The sequence below is a fragment of the Grampus griseus genome, assembly GCF_964374135.1.
Source record: "Grampus griseus genome assembly, chromosome: 1".
NCBI lineage: Eukaryota > Metazoa > Chordata > Mammalia > Artiodactyla > Delphinidae > Grampus > Grampus griseus.
Genome location: NC_139017.1, coordinates 144,939,907 through 144,962,804, shown reverse-complemented (window position 1 = coordinate 144,962,804; position 22,898 = coordinate 144,939,907). Strand labels below are relative to the sequence as shown.

The window sequence follows — 22,898 nt, the reverse complement described above, 5'->3', positions numbered from 1 at the left end:
GGGACAAGCCCAGCTTCTGTCTGGAGCTGGATAATGGTGGTTTCCTTGCCCTCCTAGAATCTTCTGTGTCTCGTGTGTCCCTGAGCTGGAGATCACTATGCACTCCCATACCCTCAGCTCCTGGCATAGTGCCTGGCACATAGCAGGCACTTAATGAATGAATGCCTTGGGTACAATGAGCTGAGTCCCTTACCCCAGCACTGAAAGGACTGGCCCTCAAGAGTGCTCAAATCACAGACTTTCACCTCCCCCACCAGGGCTGGGGTCTTGACTTAGGCTGGGCAGATGGTCCTCACTCCTGGGCGGAAGTCACCCCATTTCCCCCACCACATTTTTGTTCCAGCTGTTCCCACTTTGGGATAGCTTCTTTCCTTACTTTCTTCCAGCCAAATCCAAAGACTTCAAGACCTGATTTGCTTTTGCTACTTTCTACTTGGGTTCTTCCCCTGAGGGCAGACAAATATTCTGCAGCAGCACAAAATGCACACGGTGCGCCCCAGGCCCAGGGACCAGTTGGCTGGCTCTGCCCTAGGGTGGTAGGGAAGGTTCGAGGCCTTCTAGGGTGGGAGAGCCAAGGCAGACAGATGGGCTACAGAAGTCACCTTGGAGGGGTATGAGAGGTGAGCAGGCAGGGATAAGGGAGAGCTCGAGGCAGGAGATGGGCATTTACATGGCACAGAAGCCCCACTGGGCTCCCCTTGTGTCTGGATCTTCTGCTTGCTGGATGGCATGAGAACACACTGGATCCTTAAACATCTTAGCTCATAGAACTGAAGATTCTTTCTTTTGTTGAATACCTATTTTTATCCCAGTCTAAAGCTCTCTTTTTTTTTGGTGTCTGAGTCTTAACTCAGCCCCAGATCCTCTATAGGCCAACATTTGCATGCTCTAGTGTATGCAGAAGGAATTCAAACCTAGTCCTTCATTTATTTGATATCGTAATTAATACCCTTTATTCAGCATGGCTGTGCACTGAGAGCAGGGGATCAGGTGACGGAGCTGACCCAGTTGCTGGCCTCAGGTGCTGACAGGTCAGCTGGGGGGTCAACACACAGAGATAACACGAGGTCCGAGCTTAGTCATCCAGTTGTGAGAACACGGTTATGGACTGACAGCGAGCACTTGGTAAGTGTGGAGTTATCGGCGTGAAACACATGGAATACCCAAAGTGGGTGCTTTGAGGAGAGTTTAAAGAAAGCAGTGTTTACAAGTATAGTCAGGGTGTAAGGAAACCACAGGGATAGCATATCACCAAAGGACTAGTAGCCCTTTGCTGTCTATCCTGAGCTGGAGGGAGGGGTAAAAGTGGGAGCCATGAGGATGGCATTACTGACCAGAGCTGTGGCCCGAGCTTGAGGGACATACCCAGCCCACAGCAATCATACCGCAAAAGACTGGGGGTAAAAGGGGCCCCACTTCCCTCCCTCTGATTTCTGGCAAGATTTCCCCATTGGCCAAATCCTACCAGAAGCCAAGGGCAAGGGAACCAGTTGATGCAGCCCATAGAGGTCAGCCTCCTGGGACCTAGAGCTTGGAGTGCATCTGGAGGGGCAGCGGAAGATACTCAGCACGTGGGCCCAGGGACTTTGACTTCACAAAGGAAGTAGAAACTGCTTGTGCTTTCCTTATCATTCAGTTCTAAATATTTCATAATTTCATTGTCATTTCCTCTTTAACCCATGGATGATCTAGAAGTGTGTTTTTTAGTTTCTCAACCTATGGGAGGTTTATATTTCTTGTTGACTTCTAATGGTATTTCATTGTGGTCAGAGATCATGGACTGTAAGATTCTTTGGAATGTGATGTGACTCCCTCTGTGGCTTTGTACATCGTCATTTGCTGTACCTCTGAGCTGGGTTTTATAAGATAAGCAGGAGTTTGCTTGCTGAAGAGTGAAAAGCATGGAATCTTACACTGTGGGAAATTTAGATGATCCATTTTGAAGAAACTTCAGGAGTTCCCAGCTTATCAACAGAGCCCCTGGGTGTCTGCCTCAATACAAGCTGACAGGCTGGCATGTGGGATGGGAGGCAGGTGGAAGGGTTGGGAGAAGCCAGAGATAGCCCAGATCCCACAAACATCCTGTACCCCCTTCCTATGACTCTCAGTCTGGGCTAGAGAGACTGTGTTCTTCCAGGAGGCTCTGTTGGGGCTGAGAAGACCCAGACCTTGGAGAACAAGGTCCAGGCTTTACCATGTATTAGCTGTGTCCTTGGGTTACTCCTACCCTCTCTGATGGCATGCTGTAATACCACAGCACTGCCTACCTACACAGGACAGGCACTGTTCCCTGACACTGTGTCCTGAGTATGATAAGTGCTCATATAAGGCCATCTCTGAAGCTTGGCAGGAGTCGTCAAGGACCTAGTTGAAGATGTACCCTCTCCCACTGCACAGCCCAGGCTCCTTGATGGGAGAGCCAAGTGGCAGTGGAGTGGTGTCCAGACCTGGGCTCCTGCCCTGCTCTGTGTCTCTGGGAAAGCCTCTGCCCCTCTCTGGGCCTCACTTTTCCCCATCTGTACCACAAAAGCATCTTCCAGCCATACCATTCCAAGTGCCTTATCAAGACCAGCTTCCTGCTCCTGCCTCTGTGGGCCTGTACCCAGTGACTCCACTGATACAGAGTGACCTCTCCCTGTGAACTCCCTAGCCCCTCCCATGCCAGGAAAGGCCCCCCAATCCCAAACTTCTCCCAGAATGAGCAACAGTAGTCCCAGCTCACCCCACCAGACTACAGGCTTCTCCTGTAGTCTGATGGGGCCCACCTTCTCCTCACTCTCCCAAGAAAAGGTTTCTATTTCAGTTTCTGCCCCTCCCTGCCCAGAAGGTAGGATCTCCTATCCTGGGTCTTCCATCCTGGCACACTGAGGAAAAGCAAAGGACACCCTCATGGCAGTAAGAGGAATTAAGGTTGGACTTCCTTTAGCTTGAAGAAGACAAGTTTCAAGGGAATGTGACAGGGGAAGACAAGGTTGAGAAGTATGTACATCAAAATTCTGTGGGACCTCTCTGAGCCTATTTCCGCTTCTGTAATACAGAAACAACAACAACTGGGACTTCCCTGGGGGTCTAGTGGTTAAGACTCCACGTGTCCACTGCAGGGGGCATGGGTTCGATCCCTGGTCGGGGAACTAAGATCCCACATGCCGAGTGGCATGGCAAAACAAAACAAAACAAAACAAAACAAAGAAACAACAACAACAATAGTAATAATAAGCCTCCCATGGAAGAGCTGTGAGGATCAGATGTGCTAGTCCTCATAAGCAGCAGAAGTCTGCAGCCAGTCTTTCTAGGGGTACTGCCTTCAAGCACCCTGCAGGCTTTTGTGTAGAAGAGGGACTGCACTTATTTCTCTGGTCCTGGAGGGCACGGGGCAGAGACCATGATAACACGAGGAGACACTTGGCACATCAGAGCTCTCCAACCATGCAGCTTGGATGGCTACACTCACTTCTCCGGAGGGAAGTGTGCAAGCGAAAATGGCACAGCCCCCCTGTGACATGGGCTTCAAAGGGTTTCAGTCCCTCTGAAGAGCAGGAGTGCCCTCTTGACCTTGAGAACCTTGCCCATGCTCCAAGGTCCTCCTCCCTCTCAGCTCCCCATCCACCTCTCGAGTTGGAGGCAAGGAGACCTCTAGAGGCTGTGGTGGAAACCTGGGGTGCATAAGGGCCTTAGGACAATTTCACAGCCCCCCGACCTGACCCCCAACATGGCCCTGCTAGGCACTGCCCCCTCCCCCAGGTGCACGCCCTCCAATCACTTGGGTTTGTTCTCAGCTCAGAAGTGTCCCATGAGTGGAGGTGATAGTCGGGTGGGGGGAGGTTCACCAGTGTCCCAGGCTCAGACTTCCATAGAACCCACCACGAAGCCTGCACAGGACGTTCTGTCCAACCCTAACCGCTCCTCTGCCACAGTGGTGCCTCACATTCAGCCTCTGAAGCTGCCTGCCTGGAGCACCACCCCAGTTCATAGCCCTTCTCCTACAGGCAAGCCTCTTCAGACTGCTCCAGTCCCTATGGCATTTTCTTCCTTCCTCCGCAGTATCCTTTCTCCAAGTGTATTCAGTAACATATGCCTCAGAGTTGCCAGTAGGGATGGAGGTTCCTTACAGAGAACCATCTGATTCTGACTAGGCCTGGAAATCTAACTATCAGTTATATAAAGGACTGGGAATAGAGGAACAAGTGAAATGACACTGGGGATGAAATCAGCAAAATCCAGAATGAGGAAAATTCTTAGGTTAGATTCTCAATAAATAAATAGCAAGAAAACAAAAGAGATGAGGGGACACCTATTAGTTAAAAGTGACCATATGGAAAATTACTCAGCAATAAAAACAAATCAACTATTGATATTTGTAACAACTTGGATGGTTTCAAGGGCATTATGCTGAGTGAAAAAATTCAACCTTAAAAGGTAATATACTATATGATTTCATTTATATAAATTCTCAAAATAACAAAATGATAGTGATGGAGAGCAGATCAGTGGTTGCCAGAAGGTAGAGTTGCCAAGGTGCATGCAACTATAAAGACATAGCACATAAACCATAATGGAAAAGACTATGAAAAAGAACATATATACATATATATATATATATGTATATATATATATGTGGATCACTTTGCTGTACAGTAGAAATTAACACAACATTGTAAATCAACTATACTTCAATAAAATAAATTTTAAAAAAGAGATCGCACAGAGGACTTTGTGGGTGACAGTTCTGTATCCTGACAGTTCTGTATCCTGACAGTTCTGTATCCTGACAAACCTATGCATGTGATAAAATTTCATAGACTTATATACAAAAGGAGAAAAATGAAAAATGAGTACATACAAAAACTGGTAAAATCCAAATAAAGTCTGTAGTTTTAATAGTATTGTACTGGGCTTCCCTGGTGGCGCAGTGGTTGAGAATCCACCTGCCAATGCAGGGGACATGGGTTCGAGCCCTGGTCCGAGAGGATCCCACATGCCGCGGAGCAACTGGGCCCGTGAGCCACAACTACTGAGCCTGTGCGTCTAGAGCCTGTGCTCCGCAACAAGAGAGGCCGCGACAGTGAGAGGCCCGCGCACCACGATGAAGAGTGGCCCCCCCTCGCCGCAACTAGAGAAAGCCCTCGCACAGAAACGAAGACCCAACACAGCCAAAAATAAATAAAGAAATAAAGAAAGAAATAAAAAGAGTGCCTCGTGAATAAGGCAAGTCAGAGAAGCCTAAGGAAATTGAGCAGAGGTCACTCACTAGTGAGGCGATAAATTCAAAAAAAAAAATAGTATTGTACTGATGCCAATTTCCTGGTTTTGATAATTCTACTATGGTTATGTAAGGCTATCATTGGGGGAGGCTGGGTAAAGGGTACACAGGAATTCTGTATCATTTTTGCAACTTTTATGTGAGTCTAAAATTGTTAAAAAATGAATTTTAAAAAACTGACTTAAAAGACTATCCAGTTGCAAGGTATGGATCTTATTTGGATCCTGATTTGAACAAACCAACTGTAAAAAGAAAAGTTATAGGACTAACAGATACACACTACTATATGTAAAATAGATAAACAGCAAGGACCTACTGTATAGCACAGGGAACTATATTCAATATCTTCTAATAACCTCTAATGGAAAAGAAACTGAAAAAAATACATATATATATCTCAATCATTTTGTTGTACATCAGAAACTAGCACAGCATGGTAAATCAACTAGACTTAAATTTTTTTAAAAAACCACCAAAAATTAGGAACACTATTAATAAAATTCATCATTTATAGATCTAGGGTGAAAATCAAATTATCTCCATATGTACTGGAAAAACATTTGACAAAATCAACACTTGATTTTTAAAAGTAACTCTATAAGATAGAAATCAAGGGCATTTTTCCTAATGTGATAAAATATATGTTTTTCAGAGCCAAATGGAGTAGTTATGGTACTAATATTTATTTTTTTAAGAACTGCTAATTGTTAAGCGGTAATTCAAGAATCATTTCTACTAAAGTCACAAACAAGATGAGGATGCCCACGTCTATTATTTAACATTATATTGGAGGTAATAGCCAATGCAATTAGGTAAGAGAAAGACATCAGAAGTGTAAAAATGGAAAAGAAGGAAAATGCTATTATTTGCAGACAGTACGGTTGTCTCCCTAGAAAACACAGGAAGTCAACTAAAAATTTACTATAAACAATAAGAGAACTCAGTAAGGTAGCAGAGTACAAAAATATACATAAATAAATAGCTTTCATATATTCAAACTACAGCTAGCTAGAAAATATAATGGAAAAAGAAAGTCCCACTTACAATGGCAACAAAAAATGATAAAATAACTAATAATAAATCTAACAAGAGATGCAAACCTATATGAAAAAACTTTAACACTGATGGATACAAAATAAGCTGAGCAAATGGAAAGATATGCATTCTCAGATAGAAACACTGTCATTATTAAAGATGTTGGGACTTCCCTTGTGGCGCAGTAAAGAGGCCGCCTGCCAATTCAGGGGGCACTGGTTCGAGTCCTGGTCCAGGAAGATCCCACATGCTGCGAGCAACTCAGCCTGTGCACCACAACTACGGAGCCTGCACTCTAGAGCCCAAGCTCCACAACTACTGAAGTCCACGTGCCTAGAGCCCGTGCTCTGCAACAAGAGAAGCCACCGCAATGAGAAACCCACGCACTGCAAGGAAGAGTAGCTCCCGCTCGCAACTAGAGAAAGCCCGCTCACAGCAACGAAGACCCAACGCGGCCAAAAAAATTAATTAATTAAAAAAAAAGATGTTGATTTTCCCCTAAATTAATGAATAAATTTAATCTGATTTCAATAAAAATTCCTATCATGTTAAAAAAAGTTATGAGACAATTGGGGAAATTTGAATATGACTGCACTTTTGATAGTATTAAGGAATTATTGTTATTTATTTTAGGAATTTTTAAAAAGTACTTGTCTTTTAGAAATATAAATGGAAGTATATATGGATGAAACAATATGATATCCAGGATTTGGACGAAAAGTGGGTGGGGATATAAATGAAACCAGATTGTCATGTGTTGAAATTTTTAAATGTTGGATCATAGGGACCTGGTTTCATGCTATTATTGGCTCAATGTTTGAACATTTCAACAATAAAGTGTTTAAAAAAGGAACTACACTAAGGGCAGATTTCTGGGCCTCTTCTCATAAAGATTTTGTTTCAGTGTCTCTGGGGTGAGCCCATGAATCTGCCATTTACCAAGCTCCCCAGTGGTGTTTATATAGAAGACTAAGGTTTGAGAACCTCTATTATGGACTGAATGCTTGTGTCCCCCCAGTTTCATATGTTGAAACCTAACCCCCACTGTGATGGTATTTGGAGATGAAGCCTTTGGGAGGTGATCAGGCTATGAGGGTAGGGCCCTCAGGAATGGGATTAGTGCCCATATAAAAGAGACTGGGAATCCCCTTCCCCCTTCCACCATGTGAGGACACAGTGAGATGACAGCTGTTTATGAACCAGGAAGGAGGTCCTCACCAGACACTGAATCTGTGGATGCCTTCATCTTGGACTCCCCAGCCTCCAGAACTATGAAAAATACATTTCTGTTGTTTATAAGCCACCACATCTATGGTATTCTGTTATAGCAGCCTGATGGACTAAGATAACCTCTTCCCGTTCCCCATATACTATTGGTACTTGTGGGTGGGGTAAAAATGGGAGACTTCCAAGAGGGCTAGGGTGATGTCTTCTAATAATAAAAGTGGTAAATTAGTATAGTTTTAACATCTTACAGAGGCAGCATGGTGGGGTGGAAACAGTATATCTATTTCATTCATTTGTTCATTCATTCATTTATTCCATAAGTATTTACTGAGGGCTCATTAGATGGCAGGCACTGTTCTGGGGCCAGGTGCAGATATTGCCCTTGCTTTGTAGGTGATGACAAAGCCTCAGTCTTCTGAGGAACTTCCACTAGGCCCAGGTGTCCCACTTCATAGCTCATAAGACTGAGGCTGCAGAAGATGCTAAGTAAGCAGCAGGTCAGAGAGGGGGTGGTTCTTAAAGGGGAAGGGTCCTTGGCTATCACTCAGTCTAATCTCAACAGAGTACATGAGAAAACTGAGGAGCAGGGAGCAAAAGGGATCAGCCCACAGATAAATACTGATGATGACAGACATTCTCTGAACCGTCTCTACACATGTGCTGGAGATGCATTTTGTCTTTTCTTCCTCTCATCAACCCTGGGAAGGAGGGAGATTTGTCTTTCTGTAGCTGTTAAGTTGTCCTTCCCTCCAGAGGGAGGGATGGAGGGGCATGAAAGAGAGAAAGACAATCCCCTTAAGGGGGAAGAACGCCCTGGACATGTTAGGATGACACCCCAAACTCTGCCCTGCAGTTCTCTTTGGGAGAACCCCTAGGTGCCTTTGTGGCTTCATTTCCTGGAAATGGGAAAACTGTGTCCCCCACATCCAGGAAGCAGCAATTCAGGCAGTGGGCGGGAACTACTTCTTGGTGGAGACCCACACTGCACTCCGTGGAGTCTGGATTCCATGGCAAGTACAGCCTGTGACTTCCTGAAGTTGTTATCCAGCTGGTCATGGGCTGCATTTGGGCCTTTTTCAAGAAGCATCTGTAGGAGCACAGTATTGCCCAAGGCTAAGAGAACTAAGGGCGTGTGCTTTTCTCTTCCAGGAAGTCTTCCTGCCTTATGCCAGCTGCCTGGAACCCACCCTCCTCAGGGGGGAGCCCTTGGCACAGAAAGTTCTTAGTGCTTTGCAGAAATGCTCCTTGCTTAAGCCCATGAGATTATTGTCTTCCCTTTGGATTGTAAACCCTTAAAAGTGGGTTCTTATTTCTTTTACCTTCTCCCCTGGAACACTGTAGCAATAACTAACTGTTGTATGGGATTTTCTGGTTCACAAAGTGTTTTCATCACTCCAGACGTTTTTGAGTCCTGCAACAACCATGGGAGGTGAGTATTGGCAGCAAAAGGTGAAATGACTTGGCCAAGGGGTACAGCCTGAAAGTGGCAGAGCTGGGACTCAAACCCACGCCTCCCAACTCCATTCATGGTCCACCCCCTTGCCCAACATTGCCTGAGCGCTTAGCAGATGTAGTCACATGACCCACCCTGTAGGTTAGGGAAAGGAGAACAAATTTGAAAGGGGGTAGGCACTTTTCTAAGTGTTCTGGGAAAGTAGATGAATGCAGACATGTGTACCTGGATCCGTGTTAATGCAATTAACAGCATTAAGATCATCAACCATCCTCGTAACCTTGACACCACCTTAGATTTCTTGCTTACTCTTTGATACCCTGGCGAAATCTGCTGGGACAGGTCATACTCCATACAGATAGCACCCAAGAAAGTACGTCACTTAGTGTGAGCCGAGGGTAGAAAAGGAGAAGGAGATAGGGAGGAGACCAAGTACAGAGAGAAGGGGTTCAGGAAGCAGAAGGCTACTGGAGGGTCACTTGGCTTCTAGGGTGGAGGGTCGCCTGCCTCTGGGAATAAGGCACGTGGTAGATCACCTCTGAGATACCCAGAGCTTCCCTGACCGTGAGAGCAATTCCTTCTCCACCGGGGCACCCAGAGGACACAGTGCAGGCTGCTGTCTCTGAGAAAAAGTGAGAAGGGCGAGAAAGTTGCAGCCAATCAATCCCAGCTCCAGTGGGGTGTGAGTCTCCCAGCTGAGCTTTGTAGCTGAGTTTCCATCCATTCTCCATCATTGCTGCCTGCCCAGCTCTCCGTACATCATCTGCCTCTGCTCCCTCACCACAGGCGAGAGCAAATGCACATACGATGGATGGAGAGCTTCAGCCTACACAGGCAACACACAATTCTCCATGCAGCTACAGGGGCCAGGCACAATAACCCAGTGCAACAGATAATCCAGCATTGGGCTCCAGGGGTCATGGGCCTGGGGAATTCTCAGCTCTCACAACTGAACGAGGAAGCTATCTGGACTTCAAGGGTCAGAAGGCCTCTGCTTTCCTCTGTCGTCCCTCAAGGTCCTCACCCAAGACATGCTAGGAACAGCTAGTGTCTCCCCAGAAATTGTCCCTAGAAGCAGACAATAATCAAATCCTTATTTTTCAGATATCTTCCACTTGTGTTGCCTGGGACAAAAGTGCAGAGAAAATTTGCAACAAAAGGATGGAAGGAATGTTGCTACCAATACCCTGTGTGATGTAGGGGAAGTCATTTCACCTGGTTTGGGGTCTTTTTCCTCAGCTATAAAATCACTAATTTTTGCAGGGGTTCCCAAACCAGGCTGAGCCTCAGAATTACCTAGAGATTTTTTTAAAAATTGTTTTCCAGACCAAAAGAATCCATATTTCAGTGGTGGGGCCCAAGAATCAACGTCTTTGGCAAGTTCTTCAGGTGTTTCTGATGCCCAACCAGGTGGGTAAATTACAGGCTTTGGTCTCTTTAAGCTGTAAACTGTTATGTGCAGTGAGTCGACAAGGAATTAAGTAAGTAGCGGTCTGTAATCAGGAGTAACTTGGTCTGATAAGCCAAATAATCTGGCAGGCCCTGCACCTTGGCCTGGAACTTCAAGTGCCACCTGGCTCCTGACCCAGATGTCAGCTCCCGGGCTCTGAGTCCTGCATCCACGCCTCCCTTTCTTTGTCCAGGTATGGGCACTGGGTCCAGCCAGCTGGTGGTTAAGGAGAGAGAAATAGTGGTCACTCCAACCTGTATGCTCTGGTCTGGGCTTAACCCAGCCTTCCCCTCCTTGCTCCCGCCCGCCAGCTTGTGAATCCAGCCTTGAGATTCCCCAATTCCTAATGTCATGCTCTCTGGCATGATTACTATTGCTCAAGCCTCTTTAAATTCTTGGAAGAGAATTTCTGAAAATGGCAAATACAGTGCAGGAAAAATAGCACAACAGAAACTTGTGTTCTAGAAGTAGAAGATCTATGTTCCAGAAGCAGAAGTTCCCACCTCGTCTATATAGGAGACGTGTGCCTTGAAAAGATAAGAACTTAATCTAACAGCTACTACTCTGTACTTGTATTATGTGTGAAGTATAGAGCTAAGTACTCTACATGTATCATTTAATTATTTTCTTAACTTTTGAGATAGGAACATTAATTTTTAAATTTACAGGTGAGAATACAAAGCCTCAGAGAAGACTTCCCTGGTGGCGCAGTGCTTAAGAATCCGACTGCCAATGCAGGGGACACGGGTTTGAGCCCTGGTCCGGGAAGATCCCACATGCCTCAGAGCAACTAAGCCCGTGCGCCACAGCTACTGAGCCTGAACTCTAGAGCCCGTGTGCCACAACTACTGAAGCCCATGCGCCTAGAGCCCATGCTCTGCAACAAGAGAAGCCACCGCAATGAGAAGCCCCTGCATTGCAACAAAGAGTAGTCCCTGCTCTCCACAACTAGAGAAAGCCCGCACGCAGCAACGAAGACCAAACACAGCCAATAAATAAATAAATTAATTTTTTTAAAAAAGGCTCAGAGAGATTGAGTAATTTGTCCAAAGGCAGAGCTGAGATTCTAATTTAGTCCTTACTCTTAACATCTTCGATGCTGTCTCCCCAGTGTCCTCATTTGTAAGATGGGAGTAATGTTATCCTCATAGTATTGTTGAAAAATATCAAATGGAAGAAACTTAGGTAGTGGAAGCAAATACCTCAGTCTGTTGGAAATCATACACCAAGTGAGACTCAGGAAAACACCTCTGTGCTTCCTCTTTTCCCCTGCGAAATCAGTGTCAAAATATAAGATCTGTCAGCTTCTTCCCACCTGACCAGAGGCAGAGCCAAAATGCGAAAATAAATGTAGATTGAAGAAATAAGAATGCAAGGTGAGGATTCATGCCAAATCATGAGTGTCGGAACAATAACAACAAAAGTGATCTGGGGGGCTTCCCTGGTGGCGCAGTGGTTGAGAGTCTGCCTGCCGGTGCAGGGGACGTGGGTTCGTGCCCCGGTCCGGGAAGATCCCACATGCCACGGAGCGGCTGGGCCCGTGAGCCACGGCCGCTGAGCCTGCGCGTCCGGAGCCTGTGCTCCGCAACGGGAGAGGCCACAACAGTGAGAGGCCCGTGTACCGCCAAAAAAAAAAAAAAAAAAAAAAAGTGATCTGGGGATCACAATGGACCAAAAGTCAAACATGACCCAGTAGTGATGCTTCAAACCAAGGCAAGGATTTTTGTGTGTGTGTGTGGGGGGGGGAGGGGGTGGAGTAAGTGAAACACTTGAGGGGACACCTCTGATTACCTCTGATTACTGCCATGGCAGGTGTAGAAGAGCACCAAGGAAAAGCGAGTATCACATCTGTAGGGAGGGACATGGGTTCCCGGCAACAGGCAAGGTTCAAGTCAAGATGTGATGGGAATGCTGGGCTGAAACCAGTCAGATGAAATGATATAGGGATAAGTGCAGAGACCCAAAAGTCAAGAGTTCCAGGTAGGAAAAGCCATGTTTGACAGCAGATCCTGGGAAGACAGCTGAGGGTGGAAGTGGGGACGAGGTTGAGGGGAGGGCACGGTGGAGAGGTGACTTCAGAGTGGGCCAGGCCAACTTCCAAAGGACTTCCATCCTAAATCCACTCTGGTCACCCCACAGGATTATCTTTGGCTTAACTCTAGGCCCTAACGGTGAAGCAGACTCTGGTGAGTTTGTCCAGAAGCATGGGCTGGGGTTTTGGGTCATATAAGGAAAGACAGAAGGTTGCTCCATTTGCTGAAAAGACTCCAAGGCAACTTGAGAGCTATCTTCACACATCAGCAGGAGATGCTGTTGGGTAGAAAAGCCAACAGACTTTTCTGGGAGGCTCCAGTTATGTGGGGCAGAACAAAGTCCAGTGAGGGGAGGGAGACATGGTTAGATTTCAGTGCATGGTGGGGACAAACTCGCAATCACTCAGAGCTGTCTCTGCAGGGCCCAGGTCAGCTAGCAGGGTAGAGAGCTTGCAGTCCCTGGAAGTTTTCGAACAGTTGCCCAATGGCTTGGAGATGCTGTAGGCAGGGCTGCTGTGGTGGGTGGGAGGTTAAACCTGACCAGGTTTTCTTCGTTCTTTCTTGGAAACGGTTTCTTCAAATGACAGCTTATGGGAAGCCCAGTACAAAAACAAAAACAAAAACAAAAACCTTGCTTCTCTCTGGGTGAGCTGGGGATAAGGACCAGGCTACCAGGATCCCCACCTCGAGGAACTGTTGGGATGTTCTTGAAGTACAGTTGAAAACTAGTTACTAGATAGTGTATGAGATCTTTTTAATGCTAAGCCCTGGTAAGCCAAGACAGGAGCTTGAACGTGCCAGGCTGGTAAAAATAATTGTTTTGCTCCCCAAGTTTGTTCGCTGTCTCAGTTCCTTTTGCTTACAAACCCTGGACCAGCTGCCTCCTCTGATGGCTCCTTGGCTTTGTTTTCACATGCAGCCTCTGCAGTAAGAACAAGCGAAATGGCCACTGCCTGGGGCTGGCCTGGGGCATAATCGCGATGGGTTTGCCAAGGCTGGGTCTCATTGTACGAGGGATGTTTGCGGACACAGGTGGTCTGAGCTGAGCAGTCATCCAAGAGGAATTTATTTAACAGTCACTGGTATCTTCTCTCTCTGTGCTGGGCTTCATGCTGGACCCTGGGAATACAATGTCCAGTAAGATATGATCTGTGTCTCTGAGGAGTGTCCAGTCTCTGGGAGAGACAGCCTTGTAAAGGCAGAGCACAAAATGCTGGGGACGCTCAGGGGAGTACACACCAGCTGGGGACAGCGTAGAGGGGGTTAAGTGCCAGGGAAGGCTCTGGGAGAGATGTTTCAGTGGAGCTTTGAAAGACAAGTAAGAATTAACTTGATGAAGGGGGAAAAGCTGGCAAAGTCTATGCTAAGATCAGAGCAGAGGGAAGAACAGCAGAGTGTATTTGGGGAACTGCCGGTCATCCGGACTGGCTGGAGCTAAGGGAGTCAGAGGGGCCTAGCAATAGATGCGCCTGGAGAAGTCACCAGAGACCAGTTCTTAAAGCTCTTGTGAGCTGATCCAAAGGGACTTTGTTCTGAAAGCTCTAGGCAGCTTGGGAGGATTCGTAAGTCGTATGAACTGATTTTTGTTGTGGCTCTTGCAGTTCCTGAGGCCCAGAGGGCTCAGCAGTAGCCCTGTGAATTTGAGGGATAAGCCTGCTCAGTGGGCGTTACCAATGATACCATTAAGTCTGGAGCACGGCCTTCTATTCCTGGCTTGGTTCCTGAAGCAGCGACCTTCAAGTCATCTCTTGCCTTTTCGTGCACCAAGTCCCTCCTTTAGCAGAATAGGGATAAACATGCTGCCACCACCCTGCCACATTAAGAGAATTGCCAAGACCAAAATGTTCCACGTGGTATGAAACAGAGCACAAAAAGGTCCTCCTTTAGGTAGAACATGATGGCTCTTGAAAGAAAGTTTGGATGAATCACAAATGTATAATGAGTGCATTCTGTTCTTAAGTTGTTGGCAGGATAACTGGCACACCTGTTTCTCAGAGCAAGGGCTCGTTCAAGAGACACCCATGACTTCTTAAGGCCTGAGCTGGCTATTGGAACGGGTTTGGGGTGATTGGGAAGCTGCCCTCTTTTCTGAGCTGGAGGTGGGGGAAGGCAGGGGGTGCAAGGAGAGCAGCAGCACATCCCACCAACCAGCAGGTTTCTGCTGATCTCATTGGGTTGTTAGAAGGAATGAGACGATCCGAGTAAAGGGCTCAGCACCATGCCTGGCTCATGGTAAGCCCCCAATAATAGATGTTAGTGGTATTGTTAACGTGTATATATTTTGAGACCAACTCTGAACTCAGAGCGCCTCCTGTCTCTTGGATGGAATATATATTCTTTGAGATTTTAATATCATCTACCCTCTATTCCCTGTTAAGCCATGGGTGCTTCAGGGCAGGTACCATGGTCTAGCAAGACATGCATTCCCCACAGCACCCAGTAGTGTTCTCTAACCCTCCTTGCCCCTCTTCTGAGATGGCACTGGTCAGTTTGCCTTGTATTGTAGTTAGTATTCATGTCAGTGTCTTGCCTCACTGAACTCTGAGCTCATCAATGCTGCACTGAACATTTAAATCTGTGCCCAGAGACAAGCGTGCTTAGCTTGGCCCTGCTTCAAGGCCTCAGCACTTGCTGATCTCCTTACCTGGTACTTTCCCCAGCTCCAGCATCAGCTGTAACCTCTGCAGAGACGGTGCTCCTGACCATTGAGTTATTGCCTTCACTTCACATTCTATCATATTTTAAAATTTTCAGTATTTGAAATAATCTTGTTGGTTTATTCATTTGTCTTCTCCACAAGAATATAAGCTCCATGAGAACAGGGGCCTTAGTTGTCCCTTCATTGCTGTATTCCCCAGTTTCCTATAATTGTGCTTGGCATATAATAGGTGCTCCATAAATATTAATGAATGCTGAATTGATTCTAAATTAAATGGCTGGGGGAGTGGGCCTTTGTACCTCTTCTCCAAGACTGAACAACAGGTCAGTATTGCAGAGATTGCAAAAAACAGAGCATGTGGCTCCTGCTTCCCAACTGCTTGGGGAAGAAAGAAACAGCAGTATAAACATCATCAGAACAAGACAAGGCAAACTCTTACCAGGCGCTAGATGTGAGGCACAGAATCAGAGGCAAGAGACACAGGTGGTGGCTGGAACACAGCTTGAGTGCAGGGACCATCGTACTCACTCCACTATGTCAGCACCTAACTCAGAGGTTGTAGAGGAAGTGCTCTGTGAGCGACTATTGAATTGCACTGAGCAGACAGCCCACCAAAGAAGTGCAGGAGGTTAGCTGAGATACAGAGAATCTGTGTTTAACTTGCTATCTTCCTACTCAGTTAAGTTTTCGACCTGTGTGTGTCAAGAGAGCCTCTTAATTTCAAACTATTTAAATATAAGCATATACAGAACAAGATAATGTTTTGGCTAAAATCCATGTCATTTATTTATTTAACAAAAACCTGAGTATCTTCTCTGTTCCAGACCATGTCCTTGGTGCTGAGAATGGAGATAAACCCTGGCCCTCAAGGAGCTCACATCTGGGGGAAAGATACGTACATGAGTAAATATAATGTAACGTATGCCGAGGGGACCCCTACAGGAGGCAAAGAGCAGAGGGACCGGATTCTACGGTTCATGTCCACAGGAACGAGAGACCTGGCTAACGGGTATTTTTTGTGAAGAACAGATAAGGTAGTGGTCCTCAGAGTGTGGCTGGCTAATTATCTACATCAGAATCATCTGGAGCACATATTAAAATGCAGATTCCCAGCACTTCAGCAGGTTGGGCTTTGGGACCTGGGAGTCTGCATTCTAAAGTGCTCTAGGTAATTCCACTGCAAATTAAAGTTTGAGAACCCGTTTGCTTATAAAACTGGAATGAAGAATGATCTGCACATCTGAAATGCTCATTTGTGTTGGCCTTTGGTGAGAGGCAGGGCAAGAAGGGAGGAAGAGGGGAGATGACATTTATTAAGCTCTATATAGTCTCTATATAAGTTAATTTAATTCTCACAATAATTCTGTGAGGTAGATATTATTACTCTCATTTTACAGATAAAGAAACAGAATTAGAGAGCTTAAATAATTTGTTCAACATTTGGAGCTAATGAATCCCAACACTGAACCTAGATTCACTTAACTGTAAAGTCTGTCCACTTTCTGTAACACCATGTTGTACCAGGGGACTGAGTAATGTAACAATTTTCTTTTAGTTCTTTGCCAGATCTTGCTAGGTAAATATAAAGAACAGCCAGATGGTACTCTGATCATGTCCGAAGTAACTGGCCATGGATACATACTTCTCTGGCGAGTGGGGGACTCAGGGCAAAGCTGGGAGGAACAATAAAATGAGCAGCCAGTTCTGGCTTCTTTCCCCATCATTTTCTCACCTTCTGGTGGAGGTGTTATGAAAGGTACTATGGCTAAAGCCTGGGTCCATCTGGAGGGAAAAGGAAACATATCCATGAAAGTAACTCCACCTGATAGCAGAGATTCCTGGGACTCCAAACATCCAGACTCAAGTTTCTCAAAAAAGTTAACTGTCAGGAACAGAGGCCTGAACTTGCATTAGGAAACAGCTCAACCTTAAGAGAAACTGTGAAAGACCAGCAACTTTTCCAGGTTAAACAAACACTATCTCTTTCTACACACAGACTCAGAAGTACAGCAAAATAAACACAGCTCAGAAAATAATGGGAAGTCCAACCCCCCATTTTATAAGCCCAACTTATAAAAAGTCTCCTGTAATAGAGAAAACACACACACAAACTGCAAATCCTGGTTAAATTCCCACTCACTATATTGTGTCATTCGCCAGACCATAGGCAGGAGCAGCGAAGTGGAGCATGTTAGATGAAGAAAAGGAAAGGTGTTATAATAGAGGCAGCTGACAACAATACTGGGGGCGGGACACGCTCCGGGGCCTCGAGTTCAGAAGGCAGGTGTGTAACCGCCACCGGCTTCTACCGCTGAGCTTGGAGCCACAACAGTGGCACTACTAACCAAACCTGAGTTTCCTGGGCTGGAGAGCTTCTTTCTTATTTCTGGCATTTCAAGCAACTGCTGAGTCCAAAGATGAGTTTTGATGAAATCAGTCCACAGTACTGACGCTATGGATAGAACACAGCTTAGATTTCACTATTTAGTGTAACAAAGATTATAAGCCAGACTTTATTTTATTGCTACATTTTCCCCACACCCATTATGGGTACATTTGCTTCCACCTACCTTTTCTATAATACTGGCATGGTTTAGAGTTGTTAAAAAAAAAAAAAAAAAGCCAGTCTGGATTCATCCTCTCTTTACAAAAGTGTTGATTTATTTATACTGCACTTGATTCAGCCCCTCCAAATACACAGCTCCCAACAGGCAGAGTTAGAGAAGCAGGCACCACAAACCATAGTTTAAAAATATGCAGGCAGCAGGCACTGTACCCGTTTAACTATAACTGAAAGCTGCTGATACTTCAAACCAGCTACACTAAAGCCATCTCTGGGGGCATCTAGACGGAGTCTTAATCCTGATGGCAATATCTGGTTGTTCTAGAGTCTAACAGGATACCTGGGTTATGCCTTTGGCCAGCCAAGTGGGAAGAGTACGTAGAGCCCACATCTAACTACAGCAGGTCTTCAAGCTTATTATCCTGTCACAGTTTATAAAGATGAGGAACTAATCATTTGGGAGCTGTGCAGTCAAAATGTCCAGAAAACAAATATACTATTACAGTGTGTAAAATCAAGTCAACCATCTTGTGGATCCTTGGCTGTCTCTGGTCATGACCTCAAACACTTAAAAAGGAAACCTCAAGTATGCTGGGAGATAATGATCAGAACGCTTGGGTACCTTGGTTCCTGACTATCAAGTAACAGGGCTCACCGCCATGTTACTTCTTGCAATAAGCATACAGGGCAACTCCTTAGAGACTGCTCATTATCGATGCTAAGCTCCTGAGAGGTCAGGGGGCGGGCAGCCTCAGGACTATCCAGGGCTGCGCAAACTCTGTAAACCAGCCTTATAGCTCTAGGTCTTATCCTGGTTCTGAGAACATTTCAGTTCTGTTCCAAGTCCGCTTTGTTCCAATTCAGCGATGACAGACATATATTTGAACTCGTTTGGTCTGAAGTTAAAGGTCTCCACTAACCCGTAGGTCTCTTTTCGATCAGTGGCATAGAAGAGCTGAACTTGGTTGGCAATGCACCGTGCCTCAGCAACATTCTGAAAGGTAAAAAGAACAGTCAGGTCCCTTCCAGCACAGGGCCATGAAGCTCTGTGTCTAAGTCCTATGGCAGTTGGGGGCCCTCATCCAGGAGTCACTGCTTGCAGAAAGCTTCCCTGACATCCCAGGTCTTGGTGAGGTGCCCCTTTTCTGTGCATTCAAATTACCCTACACGTCCCTCTAACATATATGCATCATACTGTATTGTATCTGTCCTTTTTTTCCTCTTTTTCTTTTTTGTCCGTCTTCCTTTGTGTGAATTTCTCAAAGTATGTGCTTCTTTTACATCCTGTACCCAGTGAAATCTGGTGAATGTTTGCTAATAAATTAATGCATATGTTAAAAATTTCCCTCTTCATTCAGTTCTTTAGTAACTGTTAAGTTTATCTCAAGGGGGAAAAAATAGCAATAGTTACCCAGCTCCAAGAACCAGTTTGTGAGTTACTACTAAGTTCTTGACTAACCAGACATACTTTGAATAAAACCTGTTCCTCATACCACCTCAGTCAAAAAAGTAGTGCCAAAGCCAGCTGTAGTTTTACAATTCGTCCATAAAGTCTATGACACAATGTTTTTTTCTTTTTTCTTTTTGACTGTGCTGCGTGGCTTGTGGGATCTTAGTTCCCTGACCAGGGACTGAACCCAGGCCCTCGGCAGTGGAAGTGCAGAGTCCTAACAACTGGACTGCCAGGGGATTCTCTATGACACTCTTTCTTCCCTGTGATGGAGCCTCGTTTCTCTTTCCTTGAGTGTTGGCTATACGTAGTGACTTGCTTCTAACGAATGGACTAAAGTGGAATGATGAAAAATGACTTCTGCTATTCAGTCACAGAAGACATTGCAGGTTCTGTCTTGCTATCTCTCTTGAATCACTTGCTTTGGGGAAAGTCAGTTGCCATATCATGAGGACATTCAAGTAGCCTACGGAGAAGCCAGTGTGGCAAGGAAATGAGGCCTCCTGCCAACAGCCATGCAAGTGGGGTCAGAGGTGGGTCGTCAAGCCCAATCAGCCTTCAAATGACTGTCGTCCTTGCCAACATCTTGACAGCAACTTCATGAGAGACTCTGAGCCAGAGCCACCCAGACATGCTGCTCCTGAACTCCTGACACACAGAAACTGTGAGGCGATAGATATTTGTTGTTTTAAGCCACTAAGTTTTGGAGTAGTAATTTGTTATGCAGTCATTTCTAACTAATCCACCCGCAAAGCCCCAGGGAAAAGAAGGGGCCACCTTCTCTAAAGCTCAGTAGCAGGGAAATGGTGACCAGACCACTCTGTGTAACAGAAGTGGGATCAGGACACAGGCTACACTCTTGAAACCTTACAAGAGAGTTACTTCAAAAACTCTTACTTTTGTTTCCTATACATTCTCTGGTGCCAGCTGATCAGAGGCACTTATTCATGATTACAATGTTCACACAGCCAAAACCCAACCCCAAGCGATAATGGAAAATTCCTACTAAAACTGTCAGAAGTGTGCTATGCGTAGCTACAGTGATGAAAAGAGGTTTATAAATACCACAGCCTGCTTCACCTCCATTCCCTCCTATGGGCCTTGCAGGTCATTTCTCATAAGCAGGCACTGATCTCTGAGACTGGATCTTCAATCAAAAGCCATTTTCCAAAATGCTGGCTATTTCAAATTAATAGAATTTTAGAGCTGGAAGGGGCCTTAGAGATCACCCAGTCCTCATTTAATGGACCAGGAAACCAAAGCAGATGAGGGTCAGGGATAGACCCAAGGTCATATGGCTAACAAGTGGCAGACCAAGGACCAGACCTCTGGACTCCCAGGCTGCTACTCCCTCCACTTCACCCTGATAGTATTTCTGGTGGGGCAAATAATTAAGACTGATCAAGGTCGATAACTCTACTTCATCATTTTTATCTTTCTTATATTCAAACATGCCTCAAGAACAAACCATCTCTAAAGCAAGTGCATAATCTGAGGCAGATACCACCACTCTCTGAGGCCCTAAACTGTAGGGCCTGTGAGTCAACTTTTATTTGAGGCTTAGGATGGTGGAGGTAAGGGTGATTTCAGTTGTGTACATTCTAGAACAGTGCTGCTCAAACTGCAGAGTCCTAGGTGGAGGTGCCTCTGGTCCCTTCACCTCTCTTTCAGCTGTTATATCCTGGGGTTTTACATAATAAGATTCTGTGTGGATAAAGGGCTCTGACCACTAGTTTGAAGACCATTAGAATGGTGGGTAGAGAGTTAAGATATGGAGATATGTGCAAATGTCTCTCATGGAGGATTATGGAAAGCTCTCCTGCACCCCAACCCCTGCCCACTTATTCACCCCCTGCCTTTTATTCTCTCAACATGAAACAGTAGTCTCTTCCCTTTCCAAGACCCAAGAAGATAAACATATTAATTCCCTATGTTGCTCAACAAGGAGGTTTATTAACAAACCTGATTCCTCCCTCTTTTCAATCTTAATAGCTACAATCAAATTACCAAGTCTTGCCCATTTTATTCCCTATATATTTCTGGAGACATTCTCTCTCCTCCATCCCTACTACCACTGCTCTAGTTTAGGTCTTTACTACTTCTTGCCCAGACTATTGCAACTGCATTTTAAATGATCACACTGACCAGGCTAGAACTAAAAAATATTTAGGAAGCAAATACTTAAAGTTAATGGTCTTAAAATCCAACTCTTTATGGGTCAACCCCCATTCAAAACCCTTTAATGATCTTTTTGTGCCCACAGGATAAAGCTGATCCTTTAAACACAACCCACCAAACCTCCTTTTTTAATATACCAGTGACAGCAAACTGCTTGTAATACCCCAAGTCATTTTATGCCTCCTAGCATTTATGTATTCCATTTCCACCACCTGGAACATTCCCCTCCCCCTCCCCACTTTACCCTGCTAAACTCCTGCTAATCTTTGAGGTTCAGCTCAGGTGTCATCTCTAGGAAGGCTTCTTCCTCCTTCTGGGCCAGGAACGCTCCCCCTGCCCCCTCCCCCAATGCTGTGCATGTCTCTCTCCTAGCACTTACTACATTCCAATGAAATCATCTGTTAACACACATGTGGACACAAATAAGGCTTTCTAATACTATACTAAATTTTCATCATTAAAGTTAATCAGTTCAGAAGAAACCTCTAGTTTCCAGGTATTTCTATTCATTTGCTTTACTGTATTTGGAAACACTATGCCTAAACTGCAAACTCATGCATGAGTGTGCAGGGGATCATATATTTTTATTACATTTCTAGGTTTCCCATCTCTGAATCGTGTATCTCTACACTAAATTCTAACATGTCTAATTCTGTACTACATTAGAAACTCACAGTCAAGTTGACTTATACAAGGCAAAGGTGTGTTGTCTGGTATGATGTTAAATATAAGGCTAGGAAGCAAATTTTAATAATTATGGGTCTGAGACTACTAGGGTGAGGGGGTATAAATGCTAAAACAGAAAGCGTCTCCTCTGACCTCTAGAGTCCACTTCTAATACAGTTAGATATTATGCTTTGCTGAAGATCAGAAAATGCAGTATAATCTCTATGTCACTCACTCCTGTGGTCAAATTTTAAACTTTATCATTATTGATAACTATATCCCCTCCAAATCTCAATTTGAAACATCCGTACTTTGTCTACTATTTCCTATATTTAACACTCACTCCCAAATTAAAAAATCCTTTAACTCAAGTAGGACTCGCAGTTCTGTCTCTAACCTTTCTCATGTTTCCACTTCCCTCTTTATCCAACTTGCACTCCATTGTCAATAATTACAATCATTCCTTTGCATTCACTTTTAAATTCCTGGTCCCTATCTTGCTTCATTACATCACTTGGCTAAACCATAACCCTAGTTAAATCCAACTCTCGGTCCTCCCTCTCTGTGCTTGTACCCGCACACCCATTCTCTCTTCCATTTTCCTAGATCACACGTCAACAAACACTTTCTGGAAAGGGAGACACTGTTAATATTTTAGGCTCTACGGCCCTACAGTCTCTGTTGCAGCTACTCAACTCTGTTGTAGAGGTAAAGCAGCCATAGATAACATGTAAATGATAAACATGGCTGTGTTCCAATAAAATTTTATCTACAGACACAGAAATTTGAATTTCATATACTTTTCACAGGCCATGAAATATTATTCTTTTTTAGTTGTTTGTTTCCTCAACTACTTAAAGATGTAGAACACATTCTCAACTCATGGGCCTGTCCTAGACAACAATTTCACACTTTCTCTTTTCC

General features: G+C 45.0%; 1 protein-coding gene across 3 annotated transcripts in view; it reads right to left on the bottom strand.

The window, feature by feature from the left end:
* Window positions 1–5,000: 5,000 nt before the first annotated feature.
* Window positions 5,001–22,898, bottom strand: part of ATPAF1 (ATP synthase mitochondrial F1 complex assembly factor 1) — a gene marked incomplete at its 5' end in the record, with an annotated part of 38,724 nt that continues 20,826 nt past the window's right edge. The window contains 2 exons of one of the 3 annotated variants that reach the window (XM_082655517.1): window positions 5,001–10,641; window positions 18,601–18,674. In XM_082655517.1, coding sequence (XP_082511643.1) covers window positions 10,428–10,641; window positions 18,601–18,674 — 288 coding nt within the window. In that variant the 3' untranslated portion in view covers window positions 5,001–10,427. Of the gene's footprint in view, window positions 10,642–15,887; window positions 17,570–17,600; window positions 18,675–22,898 lie in introns of those variants that run through there. The other 2 variants (XM_082655519.1, XM_082655518.1) reach the window with 2 other exon arrangements.